The following is a 17,626-nucleotide window of genomic DNA, read 5'->3' as shown; positions in this document are numbered from 1 at the left end:
ATGAAAAAAGGTGTGATCTATTATTGCAGCCATAACACCTAATACTTGAGTAGCTATTACTGTAAAGTTGGAGGTCTTATTTCCCAATTTAAGTTGAAAACCTGCAAATATGTTCTATTCAGGAAAAAAGTCACTTCCCTGGATATTTTGACACAGTAGGTATCAAGAATCCTATTTAATTTGACCAATGTGGCTGTTCTATGTGGATTTGGCTCCAATTTAGAGCTATCAACTATTGAGCAATGTATGAGTATTTTCAGGATATAGGTTTGCTCACTGAGCTGGAAGGTTTGTTTTCAGATGTTTCATCACTATACTAGGTAACATTTTCAGTGAGCCTCTGGATGAAGCTCTGGTGGTGTAGCATGCTTTCTATTTATGTGTTTGGGTTTCATTGAGTTGGTGATGTCTTTTCCTGTGGTGACATCATTTCTGGTCGCGATGTCATTTCCTGTTCTTTTTCTCAGCTGATGGTAAATGGGATCCAAGTCAATGTGTTTGTTGATAGTTATGGTTGGATCCAACAAAGAACAGGAAATGACATCACCAATCCAAGGAAACCCAAACACATAAATAGAAAACAGGCTACACCACCAGTCCGTCATCCGGAGGCTCACTGAAGATGCATATGGTGAGGAGAGTGAGAGTACAGTTACTGCCTTTGCTGTTTTTGAATTCATGTGTCACTGGACGTCGGAGTACATCTGGGAAAATTAACAAACAGTGAATTTCACAACTAATCTTGGAGGAACCGGTTTGGGCGAAGTTCACAACACAGAATTAGATAAGTTAATTGTTGTTTTAAGTCTGTCCAAGGGAAAGGCTGTATTAATGAGTGCAGTGGGTTCTTTCTTGATTGTGTTTTTGGAGATAAGTCTCTTGACTAAACTTAAAATATAAGCCATAGTTCTTAATTTAACCTGGTGCAGTGTTTTGTAGAGAAATAAGACGGTGTTATTTTCTGTAGATTGTGAAGGAGTAAAAATGGCCTTTGCAGTGATATGTACTTCTTGTCAGATGTGGGAATTTAAAGAGAGTTTGAGTTACTGCGGATTATATCTGCCATAAATGCTGTTGGATGTGAATCTTATCAGATCAAGTGGATCGGTTGGAGAGACAAATAGAAGCGATGAGGAATTTGCAACAGCAACAGTATGTGATCGATGGCAGTAATAGGAAGGAGGGAAAGTCTCAGATATAGTCACATAGATGGGTTAACTCCAGGAAGGGTAAGAGAGTTCGGCACCAAGAGCAGGAGTCTTTTGTGAATATACCCATTTCAAACAGGTATGCTATTTTGGAAAATGTAGGGGGTGCTGGATTCTCCTGGGAACGTAGCACGAACAGCCAAGTTTCTGGTATTGAGACTGGCTCTAATGCAACGAGGGGGACGTCGGCTTCCAAGAGATCAATTGTGTTGAGGATTCTGTAGTCTGAGGTACAGACAGACGTTTCTGTGGCCAGCAGAGAAAAAGCAGAATGGTGTGTTGTTTCCCTGATGCCAGAATCAAGGATGTGTCAGAGAGGGTGCAGAATGTTCTCACAGGGGAGACGGCCCAGCAAGACGTCATTGTCCACATTGGAACCAACAATATAGGAAGGGAAAAGGTTGAGATTCTGAAGGGAGATTACAGAGAGTTGGGCAGAAATTTAAAAAGGTCCTCAAAGGTAGTAATATCTGGATTACTCCCAGTGCTATGAGCTAGTGGGGACAGGTATAGGAGGATAGAGCAAATGAATGCATGGCTGAGGAGCTGGTGTATAGGAGAAGGATATACATTTCTGGATCATTGGAATCTCTTTTGGAGTAGAAGTGGCCTGTACAAGAAGGACGGATTGCACCTAAATTGGAAGGGGACTAATATACAGGCAGGGAAATTTGCTAGAACTGCTTGGGAGGATTTAAACTAGTAAGGTGGGGTGGTGGGACCCAGGGAGATAGTGAGGAAAGAGATCAATCTGAGACTGGTACAGTTGAGAACAGAAGCAAGTCAAACAGTCAGGGCAGGCAGGGACAAGGTAGGACGAATAAATTAATCTGCATTTATTTCAATGCAAGGGGTCTAACAAGGAAGGCAGATGAACTCAGGGCATGGTTAGGAACATGGGACTGGGATATCATAGCAGTTACAGAAACATGGCTCAGGGATGGGCAAGACTGGCAGCTTAATGTTCCAGGATACAAATGCTACAGGAAGGATAGAAAGGGAGGCAAGAGAGGAGGGGGAGTGGTGTTTTTGATAAGGGATAGCATTACAGCTGAGCTGAGGGAAGATATTCCCGGAAATACATCCAGGGAAGTTATTTGGGTGGAACTGAGAAATAAGGAAAGGATGATCACCTTATTGGGATTGTATTATAGACCCCCCCAATAGTCAGTGGGGAATTGAGAAACAAACTTGCAAGGAGTTCTCAGTTATTTGTAAGAACAATAGGGTAGTTATGGTCGGGGATTTTAAATTTCCAAACATCGACTGGGACTGCTATAGTGTTAAAGGTTTGGATGGAGAGGAATTTCTTAAGTGTGTACAAGACAACTTTCTGATTCAGTATGTGGATGTACCTACTAGAGAAGGTGCAAATCTTGACCTACTCTTGGGAAATAAGGCAGGGCAGGTGACTGAGGTGTCAGTGGGGGAGCATTTTGGGGCCAGCGACCATAATTCTATTTGTTTTAAAATCGTGATGGAAAAGGATAGACCAGATTTAAAAGTTGAAGTTCTAAATTGGAGAAAGGCCAATTTTGACGGTATTAGGCAAGAACTTTTGACAGCTGATTGGTGGCAGATGTTCGCAGGTAAAGGAATGGATGGAAAATGGGAAGCCTTCAGAAATGAGATAACGAGAATCCAGAGAAAGTATATTCCTGTCAGGGTCAAAGGGAAGGCTGGTAGGTATAGGGAATGTTGGTTGACGAAAGAAATTGAGGGTTTGGTTAAGGAAAAGAAGGAAGCATATGTCAGGTATAGACAGGATAGATTTGAGTGAATCCTTAGAAGTGTATAAAGGAAGTTGGAGTATATTTAAGAGGGAAATCAGGAGGGCCAAAAGGGGACCTGAGATGGCATTGGCAAATAGAATTAAGGAGAATCCAAAGAGTTTTTACAAATATATTAAGGACAAAAGGGTAACTAGGGAGAGAATAGGGCCCCTCAAAGATCAGCAAGGCAGCCTTTGTGTGGAGCCACAGAAAATGGGGGAGATACTAAGCAAATATTTTACATCAGTATTTACTGTGGAAAAGGATATGGAAGATATAGACTGTGGGGAAATAGATGGTGACATCTTGCAAAATTTCCAGATTACAGAGGAGGAAGTGCTGGATGTCTTGAAACAGTTAAAGGTAGATAAATCCCCAGGACCTGATCAGGTGTACCCGAGAACTCTGTGGGAAGCGAGAGAAGTGATTGCTGGGTCTATTGCTGAGATATTTGTATCATTGATAGTCACAGGTGAGGTGTCGGAAGACTGGAGGTTGGAAAACGTGGTGCCATTGTTTAAGAAGGGTGGTAAAGACAAGCCAGGGAATGATAGACCGGTGAGCCTGACCTCAGTGGTGGGCAAGTTGTTGGAGGGAATCCTGAGGGATAGGATGTATGCGTATTTGGAAAGGCAAGGACTGATTAGGGATAGTCAACATGGCTATGTGCTTGGGAAATCATGTCTCTCAAACTTGATTGAGTTTTTTGAGAAAGTAACAAAGAGGATTGATGAGGGCAGAGCAGTAGATGTGATCTATATGGACTTCAGTAAGGCGTTCGACAAGGTTCCCCATGGGATACTGATTAGTAAGGTTAGATCTCCTGGAATAAAGGGAGAACTAGCCATTTGGATACAGAACTGGCTCAAAGGTAGAAAACAGAGGGTGGTGGAGGGTTGTTTTTCAGACTGGAGGCCTGTGACCAGTGGAGTGCCACAAGGATCGGTGCTGGGGTCCTCTACTTTTTGTCATTTACATAAATGATTTGGATGCGAGCATAGGAGATGGGGTGGGGGGGGCGGTGTAGGTTTGCTCGCTGAGCTGTAGGTTTGATATCCAGACGTTTCATTACCTGGCTAGGTAACATCATCAGTGGCAATCTCCAAGTGAAGCCCTTCACTTAGAGGTCACCATTGATGATGTTACCTAGCCAGGTAATGAAACGTCTGGATGTCAAACCTACAGCTCAGCGAGCAAACCTACACCCTAAACCTCAACCTGAGCTACAAACCTTCACAAACCTTGCATAAGAGGTACAGTTAGTAAGTTTGCAGATGACACCAAAATTGGAGGTGTATTGGACAGCGAAGAGGGTACCTCAGATTATAACAGGATCTGGACCAGATGGGCAAATGGGCTGAGAAGTGGCAGCTGGAGTTTAATTCAGATAAATGTGAGGTGCTGCATTTTGGGAAAGCAACTCTTAACAGGACTTATGGTAAGGTCCCAGGGAGTGTTGCTGAACAAAGAGACCTTGGAGTGCAAGTTCATAGCTCCTTGAAAGTGGAGTCGCAGGTAGATAGGATAGTGAAGGAGGCGTTTGGTATGCTTTCCATTGTTGGTCAGAGTATTGAGTACAAGAGTTGGGAGGTCATGTTGCGGCTGTACAGGACATTGGTTAGGCCACTGTTGGAATATTGCATGCAATTCTGGTCTCCTTCCTATCGGAAAGATGTTGTAAAACTTGAAAGGGTTCAGAAAAGATTTACAAGGATGTTGCTAGGGTTGGAGGATTTGAGCTGTAGGGAGAGGCTGAACTGGCTGGGGCTGTTTTCCCTGGAGCATCAGAGGCTGAGGGGTGACCTTATAGAGGTTTATAAAATTATGAGGGGTATGGATAGGGTAAATAGACAAAGTCTTTTCCCTGGGATCAGGGAGTCCAGAACTAGAGGGCATAGGTTTAGGGTGACAGGGGAAAGATATAAAAGAGACCTAAGGGGCAACCTTTTCACGCAGAGTGGTACGTGTATGGAATGAGCTGCCAGAGGATGTGGTGGAGGCTGGTACAATTGCAACATTTAAGAGGCATTTGGATGGGTATATGAATAGGAACGGTTTGGGGGGATATGGGCCGGGTGCTGACAGGTGGGACTAGATTGGGTTGGGATATCTGGTCGGCGTGGACAAGTTGGACCGAAGGGTCTGTTTCTATGCTGTACATCTCTATCACTCTGTCACTTTGTATGGTGATGAAACATCTGAAAACGAACCTCCCAGCTCAGCGTGCAAACCTACATCCACAATGTTGATGTTTATGTTAAGATATATTGTTTTATTTATTAAGTATTGAATGCAGTCTGTCAAAGATAATGCACATTGAATTAATTATCAGTTTTTCCAAAATAGCTAGTGAATATATTCCTTTGGTTTTAGCATTCATCTTTCAATATTATATATGGCTGCAGAAGTGTTCCTACACAGTGACAGATTAAACACTAAAGCTACAAATCTTCTCAAAAGTCACTAATGAATACTTTCATTCAGGCCACAAGGATGATTTGTGGGAAATATAATGTCTCTCTGCAGTTAGCGTGTGGTTGACACGTGTGCTCATTTGTAAGTAATGCTACAAAGGTGGGAATGAAGATGCAGAATAAAACAAATTTAGTTATTTTTGCTGAACAAAGAATACTCAATGCTGCTACTTGTTGAGAAAAGTGGCCATAATCAATTTGGCACTACCGCTACCACTCATTTTAATGAACACAGCTTTACTAAAAAGTATTCAGAACACAGGATATGCTATAAAGAAGTGTGCCAAGGGAAATAAGGATTTTAAAAAAATTAATTGCAAAGGAGTTGTGCATTGAGGATAAGTTCTGATCTAGTTCATAATGGAAAAATTAGCATGTCGAAAGAATGATAATTAAGCTCCATGGGAACAAACTGATGAAACATTTGTGTAGGTTTAGAATCCTAATTCCTGAGGGTAAGAGAGAAGCAATGATAGAAAATGAGATCAGATTGTGGCCAGATGTGGAGTCTTCTATGTGATTTATGAATTCATTTTACACGCGGATACAATTACTATCTCCAGAAAAATTAAGAAAATTTCAAGTCTGCATTGCAAATAACTGAACTGTATTGCAAAGCTTTACTTTACAAATACTTTACTAAGACTAGTACTTGGCCTTCCTTCATTATAGCCAAATGTAACAAAGAAACAATGCACATTTAGACAGGTGGTGTGCGATTTCCACCCATTCTTGAAGAATACAGACATAGAATATAAATTATCATTTTTATCTGAATTTTCAACTCTACCCCAATTTCAATATGTTGATGCTCTCTCATCTCCCTGAATAATAATTACATAGTTCCAGTAGTACCTCAGATCTTTGACCTCAAAGCAGCACATTAAGCTTCCATTAGCTGTTTGAATTCCACTACACATGCACAATGTAAGTGTGCCGTCTTTGTTTGCCAAACTCTGCATAATCTCACCTTCATTGACTTTGTTTTCCAGGTACTGTCAGCAGCTTCAGCAGCAGGTGTCTCTGTTGCTTTTGGTGCCCCCATCGGGGGAGTTTTGTTTAGCCTTGAAGAGGTAGGAGATTTTGTCATAACTTAATTTTTAACAAAATTGGACAACAAGAACTTTTAATAATCAGGCAACAGTACAGGTTTATACTGCTGGGATGATAGGAGAAATTCACCAAGGTTATCACTGAACATTGCCCTGAGAATTGCTGGGCGTATTGGATAGAACTTGGACTCCTGTGTATGCTGTTTACCCAGCCAAGCTGGAATCATTCTGGCACTTGTTTTCTGAAACTGTTTTCTGGGTTTAATCTAGTCAATTGATTTCTATTTTTCTTTTTACCAGACAATTTATTGGAAGGAATTTATTTTGGGCACTTTTTTATGTTTACGTTAAGATATTTTATTTATTAAGTATTGAATGCAGTCTGTCAAAGATAATGCACATTGAATTAATTATCAGTTTTTCCAAAACAGTTAGTGAATGCATTCCTTTGGTTTTAGCATTCATCTTTCAATATTTATATATGGCTGCAGAAGTGTTCCTACACAGTGACAGATTAAACACTAAAGGAGTCAATATTCAAATACATTGATCACCATAACATCAGGTCTTGTGGAAATATAGGCGCCCTGTCTTTGAAACATAACTGTTAGCCAAATTTAGAATGTATGGTTGTATTAAAGTGGATATTCTGTGCTCTCCTGACCAATCAGTCCAGAGTTAATTTTTCTCTTTGGAAATTTTAACAGTGATCATCCTCAAGAATGGATAAATGGTTCCAACCTATAGGACCACAAATTATATTAACTTAACATCAGAGATAACCTTGTTGTATATGTAAGCTAACATAAGTGCAGTCAGAAGGTGCAAAACCTTTCTTTTTGGAGCACATTGTTGAATTAGTTAAATAATTGCCAAACATTAAAAAGGGTACTGCAAAGATTGACACTGGTTGTGTAATTGTTCCAAAAGGCTAGATAACTATATCTTTGATTACACTTCTGTTTCCCCTCCAGGTCAGCTATTACTTCCCTCTGAAGACTTTATGGAGATCATTTTTTGCTGCATTGGTTGCAGCCTTCACACTCCGGTCTATTAATCCATTTGGGAATAGTCGTCTTGTGCTGTTCTATGTAGAATTCCACAGCCCCTGGCATTTGCTGGAATTAATCCCTTTCATCCTCTTGGGAATCTTTGGAGGATTATGGGGAGCTTTTTTTATTCGTGCCAACATTGCCTGGTGCAGAAGACGCAAGACCACCAAATTAGGGAAGTACCCAGTTCTTGAGGTCCTTGTTGTGACTGCCATCACTGGTATTTTAGCTTTCCCTAATGACTATACTAAGATGAGTACCAGTGGGCTCATTTCAGAGTTGTTCAATGACTGTGGACTTTTGGATTCATCACAACTCTGCGATTACATTAACGATGTCAATAGCACCAAAGCCGTTGATGACTTGCCAGATCGTGCGGCAGGTAAAGGTGTCTACATGGCAGTTTGGCAGCTGGCTCTAGCGCTGGTGTTTAAAGTTTTCATCACAATATTCACATTTGGTATGAAGGTAAGGACAAATTCCTGAGGACAAATACATGTTTACATTCTTGAAAGATACTGGGGTAATGATGTATGAATGGATTTACTAATTGCATTTTAAATTTGAAAAATGATACATAGCAGAGCAAGTAAAAAGTGACATTAATAATGTTTATAGTGTAGATGTGATCTATATGGACTTCAGTAAGGCATTCGATAAGGTTCTGCATGGGAGACCGGTTAGCAAGGTTAGATATCATGGAATGCAAGGGAGAACGAGCCATCTGGATGCAGAACTGGCTTGAAGGTAGAAGACAGAGTGGTGGTAGAGGGTTGTTTTTCACATTGGAGGCCTGTGATTAGTGGTGTGCCACAAGGATTGGTGCTGGGTCCACTACTTTTTATCATTTGTATAAATAATTTGGATATGAACATTGGAGGTATAGCTAATAAGATGCAGATTATGCCAAAATTGGAGGTGTAGTGGACAGCGATGAAGATTATCTCAGAGTACAGCGGGATCTTGATCAGATGGGCCAATGGCCTGAGAAGTAGCAGATGGAGTTTAATTTAGATAAATGTGAGGTGCTGCATTTGACAGTTGACATCCACACCTATGCATTCCTATTAAAGATACTAATCAGAAGTAGCAACTCTGGTACTTGTTTGCCCCTTGTCCACATGCCAATTAACAGGAAAATGTAATGATGAGGATCATACATTTTACAGCTGAGCTCAGCCATCCCAATACTGGGGATGCGCTACACTGTCAAAGATTATGTTCGTCTGGTTAAGTAATAAACCAAGACCAATCAGGCTCTTCAGATAAGTGTCCAAGATCACGCGCTATTATTTGAAGAATAGAGCAATAATTTTAATGGTATCAGATTCAGTACTTATCGCTCATCCAGTTTAAGTTATAGAGTCATAGAGATATACAGCATGGAAATAGACCCTTCGGTCCAACCCATCCATGCCGACCAGATATCCCAACCCAATCCAGTCCCACCTGTTAGCACCCGGCCCATATCCCCCCAAACCCTTCCTATTCATATACCCATTCAAATGCCTTTTAAATGTTGTAATTGTACTAGCCTCCACCACTTCCTCTGGCAGCTCATTCCATACACATACCATCTTCTGCGTGAAAAGGTTGCCCCTTAGGTCTCTTTTACATCTTTCCCCTCTCGTCCTAATCCTATGCCCATCCCAGGGAAAAGACTTTGTCTATTTATCCTACCCATGCCCCACATAATTTTGTAAACTTCTATACGATCACCCCTCAGCTCCGACACTCCAAGGAAAAAAGCCCTAGCCTGTTCAGCCTCTCCCTATAGCTCAAATTCTCCAACACTGGCAACATCCTTGTAAATCTTTTCAGAGCCCTTTCAAGTTTCGCAACATCTTTCCGATAGGAAAGAAACCAGAATTGCATGCAATATTCCAACAGCGGTCTAACCTATGCCCTGTACAACCACAATATGACCTCCAAATCCTGTACTCAATATTCTGAATTATTTAGTCTTTTAACTTGTTGTTTATTGGATCTTTCTGTGAACCAATAACATATAGACCTATTAGATGGTTCCACATCTTAGAATGTAAGAGCAACATGAGGCAATTCAGCCTCTCTAGCCTGCTCCACCATTTAATATGATCATGGCTGATTGCATCTTGGCTTCAACTCCGCATTCCTGCCCACTTTCCATAACCCTTCAACTCATTAGTCAATGAAAAACCTGTCCATCTACTCAATGTCCCAGCACTCATCACACTCTGGAGTAGTGAATTTCAGTTTCACAGCCCTCAGAAAAGTAATTTCTCTTCATCTCTTTTTAAACCTGTTACCCTTTATCCTAAAACTTATGACATCTCATTCTAGATTGCCCTACACAAGGCAACGTCTTCTTTGTATCTACTTTGTCAATCTCCTTTAGCATCTTGTGTATCTCAATTATGTCTCCTCTCAATCTTAAACTCCAGAATGTATAGGCCTAAGATGCTTAACCTTTCTTCATCTCCTGAACTTCCTGTGAGCTGCCTCAAACACAACTGCATTCCTCCTCATGTGAGTGAACCAAAACTGTATGCAATTCTCCAGGTACGATGTTACTTCTGTACTTTTATCATCTATTCCTTTAGCAATAAATTGCAGAATTCCATTATCTGCTGTACTTGCATACTGGTTTTTTGCGAAGTTAAAAATCAGACAACATCAGGTTATAGTCCAACAGGTTTATTTGGAAGTACTAGCTCCTTCATCAGGCAAGTAGTGGGGCAGGATCATAAGACACAGAATTTATAATAAAAGATTAAAGTGTTATACATCTGATGCACTCAATACATTGCATCAGTTTTATGATTCTGTATATGGATGTACCCGCTAGAGAAGGTGCAAACCTTGACTTGCGCTTGGGAAATAAGACAGGGCAGGTGACTGAGGTGTCAGTGTTGGAGCACTTTGGGGCTAGCAACCATAATTCTATTAGTTTTAAAATAGTGATGGAAAGGGATAAACCAGATCTAAAAGTTGAAGTTCTAAATTGAATGATGGCTAATTCTGACCGGGTTAGGCAAGAGCTTTCAAAAGCTGATTGAAGGCAGATGTTCACAGATAAAGGGATGACTGGAAAATAGGAAACCTTCAAAAATGAGATAACAAGAATCCAGAGGCAATCTATTCCTGTTAAGGTGAAAGGAAATGCTGGTAGATGTAGGGAATGCTGGATGAGTAAAGAAACTGAGGTTTTGGTTAAGAAAAGGAAGGAAGCATATGTCAGGTATAGACAGGAGAGGTCGAGTGAATCCTTAGAGTATATAGCAGTAGGAGTATACTGAAGAGGGAAATCAGGAGGGCAAAAAGGGGAGTGAGATAGTTTTGGCAAATAGGTTTAAGGACATTTTGTAAATACATTAAGGACAACTAGGAAGAGAATAGGAGCCCTCAAAGATCAGCTAGGCAGCCTATGTTTGAGCTACAGGAGACGGGAGAGATACTAAATAAGTATTTTGCAACAGTGTTTACTGTGGAGAAGGACATGGAAGATAGAAAATGTGGAGAAATAGATGGTGACATAGATGCTGGCAGAAGAGAAGGTGCTGCATGTTTTGAAATTCATAAAGGTGGATAAATCCTCAGGACTTGATCAGGTGGACCTAGAACTTTGTCGGAAGCTAGGGAAGTGATTGCAGGGCCCCTTGCTGAGATATCCATATCATTGATAGTCACAGGTGAGGTGCCAGAAGACTGGAGGTTGGCTAACGTGGTGCCACTATTTAAGAAAGATGGTCAGGAACAGCCAGGGAACTATTGACCAGTGAGCCTGATGTCAGTGCAAGGCAAGTTTTAGATTAGATTAGGTTAGATACAGTGTGGAAACAGGCCCTTCGGCCCAACAAGTCCACACCAACCCACCGAAGCACAACCCACCCAAACCCCATTCTCCTACATTTACCTTTTCACCTAACACTATGGGCAATTTAGCTCAGCCAATTCACCTAACCTGCACATTTTTGGACTGTGGGAGAAAACCAGAGCACCCGGAGGAAACCCACACAGATACTGGGAGAATGTGCAAACTCCATACAGTCAGTGGCCTGAGGTGGGAACTGAACCCAGGTCTCTGGTGCTGTGAGGCAGCAGTGCTAACCACTGTGCCACCATGCCACCCACAACACCCGCAAGTTGTTGGAAGGAATCCTGAGGGACAGGATTTACATATATTTGGAAAGGCAAGGACTGATCAAGGATAGTCACCATGGTTTTGGGTGTGGGAAATCATTTCTTACAAACTTAATTGAGTTTTTTTGAAGACATAACAAAGAGGATTGAGGACAGAGCAGTGGATGTGATCCAGATGGACTTCAGTAAGGCATTCAATAAGGTTCCGCATGGGAGACCGGTTAGCAAGGTTAGATCTCATGGAATACAAGGGAGAACTAGCCATCTGGATGCAGAACTGGCTTGAAGGTAGAAGACAGAGGGTAGTTGTAGAGGGTTGTTTTTCACATTGGAGGCCTGTGACCAGTGGTGTGCCACAAGGATCGGTGCTGGGTCCACTACTTTTCATCATTTATATAAATAATTTGGATATGAACATTGGAGGTATAGTTAATAAGTTGCAGATTATGCCAAAATTGGAGGTGTAGTGGACAGCGATGAAGATTATCTCAGAGTACAGCGGGATCTTGATCAGATGGGCCAATGGCCTGAGAAGTAGCAGATGGAATTTAATTTAGATAAATGTGAGGTGCTGCATTTTAGAAAAGCAAATCAGAGTAGGACTGACAAACACTTAATGGTAAGGTCCTAGAGAATGTTGCTGAACAGAGACCTTGGAGTGCAAGTTCTTAGTTCCTTGAAAGTAGAGTTGCAGGTAGACAGGATAGTGAAGAAGGCGTTTGGTATGCTTTTCTTTATTGGTCAGAGCATTGAGTACAGCAGTTGGGAGGTCATGTTGCGGCTGTATAGGACATTGGTTAGGCCGCTTTTGGAATATTGCATGCAATTCTGGTCTCCTTCCTATCGGAAAGATATTGTGAAACTTGAAAGGGTTCAGAAAAGATTTACAAGGATGTTACCAGGGTTGGAGGGTTTGAGCTATAGGGAGAGGCTGAAGAGACTCGGGCTGTTTTCCCTGCAACGTCAGAGGCTGAGGGATGATCTATAGAGGTTTACAAAATTATGAGGGGCATGGATAGTATGATAAATAGACAAGTATTTTCCCTGGGGTGGGGGGAGTCCAAAACTAGAGGGCATAGGCTTAGAATGAGTGGCGAATGCTTTAAAAGGGACGTAAGGGACAACTTTTTCACACACAGGGTGGTTCGTGTATGGAATGAGCTGCCAGAGGAAGTGGTGGCAGCTGGTACAATTACAACATTTAAGAGGCATCTGAATGGGTATATGAATAGGAAGAGTTTAAAGGGATATGGGCCAAATAAGGCTAGTTTAGGTTAAAATATCTGGTCGGCATGGATGAGTTGGACCAAAAGGTCTTTTTCCATGCTGTACATCTCTATGACTGAGTTGTATGGCACTTTGATCTTTCCCTATAAATTCTGTGTCCAATGATCCTGACCCTCTCGCTACCTGATTAAGGAGCAGTGCTCTGAAAGCTTGTCCAAGTAAGCCTGTTGCACTACAGCTTGGTGTTACGTGATTTTTAACTTTGTCCATTCCAGTCCAACACCAGCACCTCCATCATAGTTTTTGCAATTAGTGCATGAGGACACCCAGATGCCTCTGCATTGAAGCACTCTGGAGTTCACTATTTAGTTGATCATAATTTCTGTACCATTCAAGTTATTAAAATAGTTATTAAATATTAAAAGTTAGTAAAAGTTAGTAAATAGTGATACCCAAGGACCCAATCCTTTTGCACCCGACTGGTTACATCTTGCCAAGCTGAAAACCCTTTGTCAAAGCTAATAAATTACCTCTAACACCTTGTGGTCTTACCTTGTGTATTACCTTTGTACAGCACCTTTCCATTTTTTTCGAGAAGCCCAGGTAAACCATATCTACAGGATACCAATTATCCACCTTGCTTGCTGCATCTTTGAAGAGCTCTAGTCAAACACAATTTACTCTTCTTATGGATTGTATTTTTCCTTTCCAAATATTCCAAATATTTTTAATAATTGATTCGAACAATTTACCAGTAACAAATGTCAAACTAAGTAATCTACAGTTCCTGACTTACTGCATCTCTCTCTTTTTGAATGAGGACATTATATAAGCATTTCCTTTCCTACAACCAGGGAAGTTTGGAATATTCTAGCCAAGTTTATGGACCCTCTTGGCTGGTCAATTGTTAGTTGGTATTCAACACCCACCTCTTTTTCTTCAGAATTTTCTGGTCACGTCAGTGCTCTTCTGTCCAGCCTTCAGATCTTCCCCATAGATCACCAGAAGCCCAGGATGGATGTGGTTAATTTTATTTGAAGTTTAAGTCTCATATTATCAAAGAGGAATTCTGTTTGTTCCAGAGTTTCAGGATCTTGTTCCAATCACATTTAGGTATGTCCTTATTCGTTTATCAAATGTGAGTGTCACTGGCTGGACCAGCATTATTTACCATCCCTAAATGCCATTCAACTGAGTAGCTTGCTAGACTATTTCAAAATGCAATAGGAGTCAACCACATTATTGTGAATTTGGATCCACATATAAGATGACAGATTTTCTGTCCAAAAATATCTCTAGTAAACCAGACGTGTTTACAACAACCAGCAGTGATTAATATGGTCACCATTAGATTAGATTTTAATTCAGATATTATTGAGTTCAAATTTTACCATCAGTCATGGTGGGCTTCAGGCTAATGTCCCAAGAACATTAGCCTGGGATGCTGGATCACTCGTCCAATGATGTTACCACTGCTTCCCCATTATAGTACTTAGAAGTAGTTAGGTGCAACAGAAATAATTCAAATGAACAAAACCTAAATGCTAATAATCATAGAAATTAAGTTTGTTCTATTGGAGATAGAAAACTTTGAAATGGATGAAGCAAACAAATAGAGGTAGGTTTGGATATTTATTTTATTAAACCTTCAAATGGAAATTGGAATAACATAATGGAAATCTTGAGTTAAAACATGAGTAAATAAAAGATTGCTGTAAAGCATCATAATTATGGATCCAACTGGAACATGTAACAAAATAAGAGGGTAAATTTCTGACTGAACAGAAAAACCAAGTGGTTTAATATAAAATAAAAAATATATATAATTGCAATTGTTCCTTTCAATATTTTTAAAGCAAATATATACTGCTGAAACGATAATAAATGCTGGAACAGGACTGTACAATGTGTTACAAAAGATCAGCACAATATGGTGTGATCAATGTAATGAGCTTAGTTCGCAAAAGGGCTGTGACTACCATTATAGGGTTGATTGGTACTATTGGTGCTTCATTTTTGTTGAAGTGTTGTTTGAGGATTTGCTGGCTCCAGTTAAACATGTGCTGTAAGATTGTAATGAAAGTGAATATATTTAATAAGGTTCAAAGCTATTATAGTTATGTATGTTGAACCTCTATGATATGACTGTTGTTCTTGAATATTTATGTAGGTTCCCTCAGGACTCTTCATACCAAGCATGGCTGTGGGTGCAATAGCTGGAAGACTTCTAGGAATAGGAATGGAACAGCTAGCTTACTATCACCATGACTGGATCATCTTTAAAGGATGGTGTAGCCCTGGAGCTGACTGCATCACTCCAGGGTTATATGCCATGGTCGGTGCTGCTGCATGCCTAGGTAAGAATATTAATTTCAAATATTAATGTTTTTTAAATCATTAAAAATTAATAGTTGGTCCGCCACTGCCCAATTAGTTTTATGTCGAATAATATGTCACACATTCTGGGTAAAAACTTTATTTTGCCTTACCTGGAGGGAAGTCAAAATAAGCTTTTGTGCCTTATCATATTGTCGAAATATTACTATGCTATTTTTTCAACAATTTGGTTTGGTAATTGTGTACAGTCATGTGGTCCAAAGCCATCGAATTAATTATGAAATAATCTATCTCAAAAATCACACAAAACCAGGTTATAGTCCAACAGGTTTATCTGGAAGCATTAGCTTTCGGAGGGCTGCTCCTTCATCAGGTGGCTATAACAAAACTCAAAATTGCATTCTACTTCATCAATGTTGTTGAGAACACTGAGAGAGTGCCATATTCACAATCTGAAATAATTTCAATAAACCATTCCTATTTTTCTCTTTTCAGTGTTGCTATTAAAATGCATCTATTTGGCCTTGCATCCCCTATAAACTAAATATCACAGTCAGGCAGTTTTCTGCTGCTGTGATAGGTGCATACCCTTGTGGACACACTCAATCCTAGATTACTGATGACCTTAGAACATAGAACGTTACAGCACAGTACAGGCCCTTCGGCCCTCGATGGTGCGCCGTCTTGTCATACCAATCTGAAGCCCATCTAATGATTCCATGTACGTCCATATGCTTGTCCAATGATGATTTAAAATTGGCAAATCTACTACCGTTGCGGACAAAGCATTCTGTACCCTTACTACTCTCTGAGTAAAGAAACTACCTCTGACATCTGTCCTATATCTATAATCCCTCAATTTAAAGCTATGCCCCCTCGTGCTCACCATCACCATACTTGGAAAAAGGCTCTCCCTGTCCACCCTATCTAACCCTCTGATTATCTTATATGTCTCTATTAAGTCACCTCTCAACCTTCTTCTCTCCAGCAAAAACAGCCTCAGCCTTTCCTCGTAAGACCTTCCCTCCATACCAGGCAACATCCTAGTAAATCTCCTCTGCACCCTTTCCAAAGCTTCCACATCCTCCTTGTAATGCGGTGACCAGAACTGTACACAATACTCCAAGTGCGGCCGCACCAGAGTTTTGTATAGCTGTAGCATAACCTCATGGTTCCGGAACTCGATCCCTCTATTAATAAAAGCTAAAACACTGTGTGCCTTCTTAACAACCCTGACAACCTGGGTGGCAACTTTCAAGGATCTGTGTGGACACCGAGATCTCTCTGCTCATTAGCCCAGTACTTTGCATTCCGGTTACTCCCACCAAAATGAATCACCTCACACTTGTCCGCATTAAATTCCATTTGCCACCTCTCAGTCCAGCTCTGCAGCTTATCTATGTCTCTCTGTAATCTACGACATCCTACATCACTATTCACAACTCCACCGAACTTCGTGTCGTCTGCACATTTACTAACCCATCCTTCCTTCTGCGCCCTCATCCAGGTCATTTATAAAAATGACAAACAGCAGTGGATCCAACACTGACCCTTGCGGTACACCACTAGTAACTGGACTGCAGGATGAACATCTCCCATCAACCACCACCCTCTGTCTTCTTTCAGCAAGCCAATTACTGACCCAAACTGCTATATTTCCCACAATCCCATTCCTCCGCATTTTGTACAATAGCCTACTGTGGGGAACCTTATTGAACGCCTGGCTGAAATCCATATACACCACATCAACCGGTTTACTCTCAACTACCTGTTTGGTCACCTTCTCAAAGAACTCAATAAGGTTTGTGAGGTACGACCTACCCTTCACAAAACCGTGCTGACTATCCCTAATCAAGTTATTCTTTTCTAGCTGATTATAAATCCTATCTCTTATAACCTTTTCCAACACTTTACCAACAACTGAAGTAAGGCTCACTGGTCTATAATTACCAGGGTTGACTCTACTCCCCTTCTTGAATAGGGGAGCCACATTTGCTATCCTCTCGTCTTCTGGCACTATTCCTGTAGACAATGATGATTTAAAAATCAATGACAAGGGCTCGGCAATCTCCTCCCTGGCTTCTCAGAGGATCCTAGGGTAAATCCCATCCAGCCCAGGGGACTTATCTATTTTCACACTCTGCAGGATTTCTAATACCTCTTCCTTGTGAACCTCAATCCCACCTAGTCTAGTAGCCTGTATCTAAGTATTCTCCTCAACAACATTTCTTTCCAAGCTACTCTGGAAGTCTATTAACAATGCACCAAAGTTAAATTGTGCTCATATTTCCACATTAACTAAACAATACTTTTAGGTAGAAATTGAGCAAACAGAACATTCAGAACAGCATACGATATGTAGATGCCAACAGTAAAATCTCT

The 17,626-nt window shown here is 40.8% G+C and overlaps 1 protein-coding gene across 5 annotated transcripts in view; it reads left to right on the top strand.

The window, feature by feature from the left end:
- clcn5b (chloride channel, voltage-sensitive 5b) overlaps window positions 1-17,626 on the top strand; it is a 151,371-nt gene that overhangs the window by 111,798 nt on the left and 21,947 nt on the right. For all 5 annotated transcript variants that reach the window (XM_072595097.1, XM_072595092.1, XM_072595093.1 and 2 more), the window contains 3 exons: window positions 6,447-6,527; window positions 7,481-8,026; window positions 15,078-15,264. In XM_072595097.1, coding sequence (XP_072451198.1) covers window positions 6,447-6,527; window positions 7,481-8,026; window positions 15,078-15,264 — 814 coding nt within the window. The remainder of the gene's footprint in view (window positions 1-6,446; window positions 6,528-7,480; window positions 8,027-15,077; window positions 15,265-17,626) is intronic.

The sequence above is a fragment of the Chiloscyllium punctatum genome, chromosome 25, assembly GCF_047496795.1.
Source record: "Chiloscyllium punctatum isolate Juve2018m chromosome 25, sChiPun1.3, whole genome shotgun sequence".
In the NCBI taxonomy this organism is placed as follows: domain Eukaryota; kingdom Metazoa; phylum Chordata; class Chondrichthyes; order Orectolobiformes; family Hemiscylliidae; genus Chiloscyllium; species Chiloscyllium punctatum.
This window is presented reverse-complemented; position numbering and strand designations above follow the sequence as displayed.